The sequence below is a fragment of the Hippocampus zosterae genome, chromosome 14, assembly GCF_025434085.1.
Source record: "Hippocampus zosterae strain Florida chromosome 14, ASM2543408v3, whole genome shotgun sequence".
Lineage (NCBI taxonomy): Eukaryota > Metazoa > Chordata > Actinopteri > Syngnathiformes > Syngnathidae > Hippocampus > Hippocampus zosterae.
Genome location: NC_067464.1, coordinates 7,872,974 through 7,883,421, shown reverse-complemented (window position 1 = coordinate 7,883,421; position 10,448 = coordinate 7,872,974). Strand labels below are relative to the sequence as shown.

At 42.8% G+C, this 10,448-nt stretch overlaps 1 protein-coding gene across 1 annotated transcript; it reads left to right on the top strand.

Annotated features, from left to right (window-relative positions):
- Positions 1 to 141: 141 nt before the first annotated feature.
- On the top strand, positions 142 to 2,520 carry siva1 (SIVA1, apoptosis-inducing factor). The gene is made up of 4 exons (XM_052085931.1): positions 142 to 335; positions 614 to 799; positions 1,013 to 1,160; positions 2,302 to 2,520. The coding sequence occupies exons 1-4, from the start codon at positions 215 to 217 to the stop codon at positions 2,348 to 2,350; spliced, it is 504 nt and encodes a 167-aa protein (XP_051941891.1). The 5' UTR covers positions 142 to 214; the 3' UTR covers positions 2,351 to 2,520.
- The last annotated feature ends 7,928 nt before the right edge of the window (positions 2,521 to 10,448 follow it).

The following is a 10,448-nucleotide window of genomic DNA, read 5'->3' as shown; positions in this document are numbered from 1 at the left end:
GTAAAATCGTAAATTACACACACCCTGAATGCAACACAGTACATCAAAATCTACAGCACGTGACAATGAAAAGTTCTGTGATTGGCCTTTAAATATCCACGTGACAATAAACCCTGCGTCCAATTGGCTGTTTTAGTCTACCCGAACATTTTTTTCCCGCAAAACTAAGCGGGACATCTTTACGGCGGCTGTTTTGGGCTTTACTGCAGTAAATATGCCGAAGCGAGCATATCCTTTTACGGAAACCTTCTCGTCCCAGTACAAAGTACACGTTAGGCAGCATGAGCTGAGTCATTCCAGCGTGTTGGGGAATAAATATAGGAAAGAAATATACGGTAAGTGCGTGTTCGGTGACGTTCTTCGACATGAGCTAAAGCTAGCCCCGTTATTGTGCTAAATTGCTGTCTTAAATGACGCGAGGCTGTGCCAGCCGCATTTGCACACAAGGAACACAGTTTGGGTCGTGTCACGTGCGACTTATTGGTATCTTTTGAGCTAATTAAGAGAATAGTATCGTCGTAGTACTGAAGTCACTCCCCCTACCGGCAAGAAAACTAGCTAATACCCAGCCTAGCGGTGTTTTCGGTTCATCTCCAATCTTTCCTTTGCACAGAAAAGACCAAGAACTTACTTTTTAATGGCGCCAAGGCTGTAGTGAACAAAGTGTGGTCCGGTGAAGAGAAGACCAGCGACCCCCGTGCATCTGGACGAGAGACTCTTCAAAGCAGCCAGACTCTCTTAAGAGGACAGACTTTGATAGGAACTGACGGAAGACTGACCAAAGCAATCAGGACACAAGGTGAGTTATTTGGTGGTTCATATCTGGTGAAGCATTGACATTAGTGTGAGTCAAGCAGTGTGCTGCATTTGTCACTAAATTAGTAGGTTGACAAAAGTTCTAATTTGCTTTGAGCTCACTTGTGACCCTAATGAGGACAAGCAATGTAGAAGTTGAATGAATGGACTCTTTACAGTGTGTTTAAAAAAGAAAACTAAACATTTTTTTTTCTAGGGCTGCCTCCATCAGGCTGCTGCGTATGTCAGAAGAGCGCACCATGCCACACATCTTGTTCGCAATGCGAACGACTTCCCTGTTCTTCCTGCAGCCGAAAGTGTTCAAACTGCGCAAGCCTCTGCTGTTCTGTCTGCACCGTCATCGAGTAGGTCCCATGTTGTTTTGCATTATCAGTACCACCATTGAACAAACATCCCTTCAGGTAAAATCCTTTCAGGGATTATAAAGTATGGTGTCAGCATTGTCATCGATTGGCGATAAACAGGCTGAAATTGTGGCCATATGTGCCAAAATGCCCCTATCGGGACCCAAATGGAACCAACATTTTAATTTTAAAGAATCCATTATGCATTTTTTTTTAATTCAAGATATCCCAAGTATCATTCCGCAATTTAAAAACAAACGATAAGCAACTTTGATGAAAAAATGTGGATACTTCTCTGCCAAATGAAAAAAAAATCTTTTTAAAAAAAACTAATAATATTGCAACTTTTGTAGTATTATCCGAGGCTCTGAGACTCCACCACATCAAAACTGCAAATAGGGTGTACATGTGTGTGCGCGGGCGTGATGCCAACCCACCACTTTAACCATGTGCACCCCGTCATAAAATTAATATCTAAAAGAGTGGCATGTATTTTCAGCTGTGATGCAAACTAAAAAATAAAAAAAAAACTCAAATTACTTAAAACTCCAACAAAAATATGGTGGAAAAAAACGGTACAAGAACGCTTGTCATCAGCTGGCCACTCTTTCTCACGAATCTTTTTTTTTCTTGCGATCTTCAACCCAATTCTTTCTTTGACTTTTTTTATGCATGCCCCTTGGCAAGTGTCTCGGTGCGGAATCTAACAGTGACACTTGGAATTGAATAAAATAGAACTGAAGACGCCAGCTCACGCTTGGACCAATGCTCTCCGTTTATACTCAACATTCGAGTTCAACCCACAGGAAAGTGCCGGTTTCAAAATAAAACCTCCGTCAAAAGCGATACGCATCAAAGGTAGGCTTTGCGCCATGTTTTAAACAGTAAGGCCTTTCACATTTTGCACAGCTGAGGGCCAGGTGTATAGCGAGGCAATCTTATCTGTACAGACTCTTAGAATCCTTGAACGTAAGTGCCCTTGAAGTTTTACATTGCAGCTCATTTCAAGAGAGATAAGACAATGGTCTGTTTACAGCTAAAGCGAATGTGCTTGTTTTATTTCAAGCATTGGTTAAAAGTAGTAGCGTGCGCATGTGTGTGCACGTAGTAATATATATATATTTTTCTTTTCTCTTCACAGTTACAGTGGGCGTTATGATGAAGTGCTGTGCTGCAGTTGTTCCACGTAATCGAAGTCTAGCACAGGAGTTTATACTTGAATACGCAGTATCCTCACTTAATGTAAGACTCAGGCTGCATTTATTTTAACGATAATTGTCTTTTTTTTTTCTTATGATCGAAATATGTGTGTGTGTGTGTATGTATAGATGTATATTAAAATAAACGAACACTTTTATATCATTTTGACTGTTCAAGTTTTTATTTTTTTGTGTGTGTGACTATTGTTCAGCTTCAGTTAGGGGAAATATTTGTTCCCCTGATGAATTTGTTTTTGTTTCCTCACCAACAAAGAAAATAACACCCATATGGCACACAGTTATGCACAATTACAATATTCATAATCTCGACTCGTTTGTAAAATGTGTGTCTTGTATGAATTCTGGTGTCAGTCTCTCTTCGACTAAACTGCTGTCAAAATGTATCACGGTCAATACTTTAGACCTGCATAAGACTCGAATGAGTCACAAAACTTGACTCGGCGGCTCGTGAGGATGCGCCGTGGGCAGATGTAACGAAAACCGAGCTCCTACTTCACCCACAAGTAAATGTGTAGGATGACAATTTATAAAAAAAAATTGTACAAGCCAACAGAACACCATCCCCACAGTCAAGGAATAGAAGTTGAAACACGTGTTGGGCTTTTTATTCTGCAGAGGGTACACTCTGATGTCATTGCATTGGGAGGCTTGAGAGTTTCTCTTCGGAGGAGTGGACCAAATTCCCTTTTGAGGTTATGTCAACCTGATGAGCAGCTACAAAAAATATCTTGGTACATTCCTAACGTAAATAAGAATTTTGCTTGGGGATCCAACACTTATTTAATCTGTTTTGTGCAATAAGTAAATATCAGCGACCGTGTGATTTTTAGCAACTGGGGTTAAAAAAAATATTTGGCCAGCAGGTGGCGACACAGTACAAGAACTCAATTGGACGAGACGATCCTGCCTTTTTTAAAATAACAGTTGCACTATTAGAAAGTTGTCTCGTTCTGTTGGCAATGGAATTCCAATCCACTCACCCTACTATGACCTTCAGTTGTGCCTGCTATCAAATGTTTTTTTTAATAAAACAAGCAGAGCCAGAGGTGAGACGAAACTGCTTGTGCATTATCCCTGCTGGACATGACCTTGCGGTGTAGTCATCACTTTCTCTCGACTCTGGCCATGAATGAAGATGGCTGCTCTCAGGGTCACAACGTTGGACACTGAGTAATTGTTTTTAGTTGCAGGAGTCCTCTGCACGGCTTTATAGGAACTGGTCACATGACCCGGTGTAATGGATATTAGCTTGGATGAGTGCACTTCCTGGAGCTTATTGCAAACGTGCGTATTATCTGTTGAGTCACATCCCTTGCTCAGTGGGTCTGTCGGAGGAGGCTCGGGCCTTTTTGGGAGCTCTGCGGTTGGTCGGCTTGAGTTCCGGCTGAGCGGATGGACCGTTGCTGGAAAGCAAAGGTGACATGTTGTGCAAATTTTGGTAAGGCTTGAAGCAAGTCAGAAAAGACACCAGTTACCTTGATAATCTAAAACCAACAATGAGATTGAAGTGATTACATTAGTTACTGTACAGTGTGTATGTGTGTGTGTGTGGGGGGGGGGTTCTCAGAGAAAAAAAAATCCCATGGCTACAGAAAAGTCATGTTTTGATGAGGCTATTCGGAAGGTGGCATTTATGACAAGAATATGCCTTTACGATCTTGTTGTTGTGTCACTCTTTTCACTTTTATGACTTTATACAATTTGAAGATTTTGCTCAATTTAATTCAAAATGATCAAATCAATTAAATAAAATGATGACCGTTGACCATACAACTGGAATTGACGTCACTAATCTGGTTTCTCAGTATAAAATGGCACACTTCCGTCTCGGGTTATATGATCATCTTTGTTTTTCTTTCAAGTCACAGCCAATTTTTACCCGGCTATTTCCAGCAGAGTGACTTAAAAATGAGAAGTTCCCCAACATGAGGGCAACATGAAGTAAACTTCCTCACAATCCTTAAATGTGCCATCAGAGAGCATTTCCAGTGTAGGGCTGAAATTGTAGCATGTAGTGTGGACCTTGCGAGAAAAAAAAATTAAAAAACGAGACACCTTACCTGGAGTGCCACGTAGCACATGCCGGATTTTGTGTGACATTTTCAAGGACAAAGATGAATTTTGTTGAGTTTTGTAACATGTTAATCCCAAAGGGACTCTTTTTGTCAATGTATTATTGATATTAAATTATCTGACATAAAAAAACATTTAAAATGTTCAGGGTGGGTGAGGGGTGACTTTTATTTTTCTGTTGGGATCGGTCACGATCGTCCGCGACTTTCCATGATTGGAAGCTGATGGTCCCGCTTTCCGATGATTCCATTGCGATGTGATGACTTTACAAGACAATCCAGCTGTCACGATATCAGTATGGCTATATCCCACTATGCAGTGGCTGCAAAAAAAAGAAGAGGAGAGAGGCACACAAATGCCCCCCGTCCCACCAGGCCAGACCGACTGCAGCCAGCCAGCGGGAGCACGTGGCTTTGTCTTTCAGCTATTCTTTTTGGGGGAGGGGGGGACCAGCTGTGATCTGTGGCCAGCGTCAAGTCCGATGATGCTTCTGCTATAAATATGAGTCAATGAGCGTGTGTAAGTGACAGCTGTACAGTGGACCAAGGGCAGTCTGTCTCAGTGCCGTCGGGGTGTTCCGCTCCTAAAAAGGAGCGGTGAGAGCACATTCGTGCACTTCAAGTGCTTGCACAGGTGGATAGCACGGAGCGTGTCTGATCGTAGGCTACCCTGCAATCGTAGTGCAACAGTGAGGCCAGTTCCTTCAATTTTGCAGTTGGCCTACAAACATTTGGATTTGACGCGAAAAGTCAAATATGAGGCAAGAAGGCAGCAGTTCGGCTTTTATTTCCAGCTCTTTACATCTGGATCTGATACACATCTTAGAATAGTGCGAATATGACTTGACATCAATTTCCAAATTCGTTGCTTGTCATAACTGCGTCAGGCATCTGTCCCCAAACTTTCATTCGTCTTTTGTGATGCTTGCCCAGCTCCACCGGTTGCTTCTTCTAGTTATTTATTTATTGAGGGGCTTCATTGGATAAAACGCATGCTCTGTAAGGTTTATGTCTGCAGAATGACTTGGCAGACATGGCACCTTCCACTTCTTGGCCCTCTATTGCCTCGTTTTTCTTAAAAAAATTTTTTATGTGTTCTTGCAGTAGCTTGCTGCACAATGAATCTTTGTGATCGCATCTTTGATTGTATTCTGCCCCCAGTACTGTAATTGTATTACAGTGCGGTGCAGTGCCCCTAGTGATGGAAGTATTGTATTACATTTCAGTACAGCGCCACTAGTGGCGGAAGTACTGTAGATAGAACCACCCAAAAAGTCAGTGGGGTAGCAATTTTGATTCATCACAGTGTAACAGTGGAGAGGTGTGATAACATCCACTTCCATCCTTTGACACGTTCAGGCACAATCTTTTTACTCTTCTGCGCTAACAATGCGTTAGAGATGAGAGCATGACGTCGACAGCCAGCTAAACAATCGACTCTCATCTTCGTGTTTTTATTGGAGGATTGTTTAGCTCGCTGTCTACGTCATGCTATCATCACTAACACATGGTTAGGGCAGAAGATATTGGTTTGCACCTTCTAATCAAGTGGTTCTCATACGTTTACATGCATACTCAAGGGTGGGATGTACAGGATATAAATTTGGGAGCGCAATTCTACGACATGTCTGTGTACTTTTGCATGTTCCTGATCGCCACTCCTGCCCGTTGGAGGTTGTGTTAGCATCTTTCTATACAGCTCTGAAAATGTTGTGTCGTCACCGTCTGGTGTTTTCCGTGCGCTAACGGTTCAGCGTACTTAGTATGCAAATGGCTTCTATTTTCTTCAGGGCATTAAATGGTGATATTGGCGAAGGCTTCGATTGGTTTTCCATCTTCTGTCATTGTGCACAATTTCTTGTTTTTCCATCCGTCGACCGCTCTGTGGTTTCCATGTTGGCTGCACGTCTAGCTATTGTATCTGAATGCTGTCTCGACAGGCAAAACCCAAATCGGAATTTAATACCGTGTAGATATTCCGAAAAGAACAGACAAGAATGCTATTCGCCAAATAATGTCTGAATGCAGAGAGATACATTGACAATGTTATTGTGCGTCAAAAGGATTGCCAGTGGTCAACATCAACATTCGCATCTATGCTCGAACGCTTAAAAATGTCAGCGTTCACTTTAATGCATTTGTACGTCACTTACGTTGATGCTGTCACGCTACAAAAATGCGATTGTCAACGTTGAGAGACAAACACTCACATTGTTAGACTGCATCAAAAATATTTTCTTGATGCCAAGACAAGCATTCATTTTCCATGCTATTGTTCATTCACTAATTTCTGTTTCATCAGTCATGATACTTCATGTACCGGTATGCATGTTGTTGTACTTAAAAAAAAAATAGCTAATGCTGAGAGAAAACATTCCTATTTATACTATGATGCATCAAAATGTGTGAAAGCGGAGGCATGTATTTCATGAAATAGGTGTGCATCAAAAGGAATCTGTGCAGAGAGCGAGGCGTTTTCCTGGTTTCGCACAGCGTCAAGCTTTTTTTGTGTGAATGCTGACAGTCAAATCGTGATAAAAAAGAAACAAAAAAAAACACGATTCATAAGCAAAATACTGTATGCTAAATGCTTCGCAGAAATCACATCACCATTTCTCAAGAGTAGCTTATTTATTATTCGGGGGCAGTAAGCTTTGATTCTAGGCTTTAATCTCGCAAACGTATATTGTATTTATTTATTTTTTTGATCAAATTGAAATCAAGAAAGTAACAATGTCACGACACTTTCTTTTTAATTTGCGATAAAGTCATCTCGATACTGTCAACAGCCAATTGGGCATACATTTGCATTGTAGAGTATCTGGGGATTGCGAAAATATGCAATCCTGCATTCAACACTGTTATCTGCTTCTCTCTTTGCATCCAGTCCAGGATTTCTTTAGCATTTCAGCTCGGTAACGGCATCTCTCACACAGCATCTCTGGGCCACTGTGACTTCAATTCGATGAAAGTAAAGTACCAAAAAAATAAAAAAGTGCATCATGCCGGTGGATTGGATGGGGACTACTCTCTGCGTGTGAGTTCGTGTTTGTCTGTGTGAGTATGTGAGTGTGATTCACACACACACGCACATACGTGAGCGTGTTTGTGTGCCCTTTTCAAGTGTGCCCACCTGTCTTTTGTTCCCAAATAAATAAATAAACATAGACTACACCAGCTGTCCCTGGCAGCCCGTCCCCTTAGAGGTCAAGGGCTCCCACCGCTGGCCTTGTTGAGACAGTGGGCACTTAGTACTTTCCTCTCAACTTCTCCCAAGTACCTCTACCCCCACCCACCCCCACCACACACATACTCGCAAACAGCAAAATGAGCCAGGCTTTGGTCAGGAATGTTTTATTACACTGTGGCGATAGACTGCACATATCCCGGCTCGTCGCCCCGCAGCTAAGCTCTATCACATGGCCTCCCGCTTTCCATGTGAAGTGTTTTGCGCCAGAAGAACTGTGCACCGCCCGGCCGCTCTTAAAGCTCCGGATCCCGTCAGGCAGATGTGAGCCGCTGCGGCCGCAGGCTGCTTTTATTTGTGCGGGTTCACAGTGGCTGTAGCATTGCATCGGGTTCTTATTTACTGCGGCTGGCTGTTTATGAATGATCTTGGGAGCGCATTGTTTTCTTGATGCTCGAGCTGGCTGGCGAGCGCCGCTGTGCCGTCTGTTTGTGCACAGAGTACGTGCTGGGGAGCGGGGCCAGACAATAGCATGGCTGAGCGACTACCCACGCACACAAAAGAGTGGCGGGGATGAGGCCGAGGGTCTGGGGCCGCAGTTTTGGGGGCTGTGGAGCCGGGGGTGGGGGGCGGGGGCAATTGGATGCTGCCCTCTTGTCTATATGCAGTTCCCAGAATGGGCACACTGGGACTGGAAGGGGGGAGGGTGGTGGGAATCGGAGGCCACCCCTGCTGGGATCGAACAGCAGAGCAGCTGGATTTCTTTCATGAGGCAAGAGAGAAATGATTGAAAAAGTTCTCCGAATTGGTAAGAAGTTGCTTTCCAAACACCCGAGTGTCTGCGCAGTTTAATTAATCATTGGATGTGCTTCGCGTAGAAGTGGCGACAATGGGAGCTCGTCTTCATTACTCTTGTACTTGAATTTAGTCTATGGTTATGGATTGGCAGTATTACCTCATTCTCTTGTCTCTGTATACACTGGGGAGCAAGTGCAAAACACGCATGCACGCGCGCGCACACACACACACACACACACACACACACACACACACACACACACACATGCTTTGTGTTGCTGCTGATGCATCTCAAATGAGGGCTCCTTTGGGGTCTTGATATTTTACCGATGCCACTAGTAACATGATAGAGCAGCAGTTTCTAGTTTGGCAAAGAAAACTATTTACCCTACGTCACAATATCAATGTAATCAAAGGTCAACACACAGCATAAAAGATATGAAGATATCCAATTCATGTTTTTTTTTTCAGGAGCAAAAGCGTGTAGGGAATTTTCATACACAGCGTTGACAGCACATGGAGGAGGAGTAAGGTCAAATTCATTTCTTAAAATGGTCAAAATTTGTCTTTCGCTACTTGCATATTAAGATAAGATAAGATAAGATAAGATATCTTTTATTTGTCCCACACTGGGGAAATTTACAGCCTCCAGCAGCAAGAATGTATGTAGAAAGAAGAAAGGAGAAAGAGAAAAAAAAATATTAGACATACATAGCATTATTTAACGTGTGGATCAATACTCCACCTTTAGGGAAATCCATCCCTCCATCCATTTTCTAATGCTGGAGCCTATCCCAGCCATCTTCGGGCAGTAGGCGGCGTACATCCTGAACCAGTTGGCAGCCAATCGCAGAGCACACATAGACAACCATCCGCGCTCACACTCACACCTACGGACAACTTTGAGTGTTCAATCAGCCTGCCATGCATGTTTTTGGAATGTGGGAGGAAACCGGAGTACCCGGAGAAAACCCACGCAGGCCCGGGGAGAACATGCAAGCGCCGCACAGGAAGACCGGAGCTGGAATCAAACCGGTACCTCTGCACTGTGAGGTTGACGCGCTAACAACTGGTACTCCGCCTTTTAGAAAATGTTATAAAGCATTGCAACATTGTTATTTTTAGTTTGTTTACACCCACGTTATTCCACTGAGTGTAGCATAGCGCTTGTAATGCCTTTTAACAATATTTTCTGATGCTGAAAAGCAGACTTTTGATGTGCTTTTATTTAGACCGCAAAAGAAAATTGTATGTTGACTAGCCATGGATTGGTATCAGAATCTAATGGTGTGATAACCTTAAGCAAAAATCGCAGTATCACAGGATAGCAAGTACAGCTCTAAACTTTATTTTTTTTTAATGGGGTTAAAAAAGAAAAATAGAGGGTCCTGTAAAGTACTCAAAATCTCTCTAAAAGTTAAAACTCTGCTGAGAAAAAAAAGACTGCTTAGGAACGCAAGTACTGGTTTGACATAAGTGTAAACACATTATTTACATGATCAAACACTGATTTTATGTGAAAACACAATGCAGCACACTACTACTATCAAATACTGCTAAAATATTGAGTTCACTTATTTCTGTGTTGTTGCGCAATCAGTGAGCAAAGCGTGTCCAGCTGCTCTGCGTGTTCACTTGGCACGCATGCGGGCTTCCGGATCCATTCCTGTAAGGAACCATTATTGCAGCGGGCATCCTGACTGCAGCCAGCCAATCCTGTTGCAGCGGGCTTGTCCTCCTTTGAACTTCCAGTAATTGGGACTCATAATAAACGCCGGGTGCACACTGCCGCTGGCCTGCATTTTCTTAACTATTATTGGTGACAGTTTTAGCGGGGTTTTGAAAATGTGACTTGTCAAAATAATACCATCAAATACGTACACATTTTGTCAGGTGTGGGTCCAGAATTCTCAAGTGAGGATTGACCAATAACTAGGAGTGGGGATTGAGAAAATAACAAATATATTTGGGGTTCTTGAATAAAGTTAGTGCTTTGATCTCAGTGCAAAGG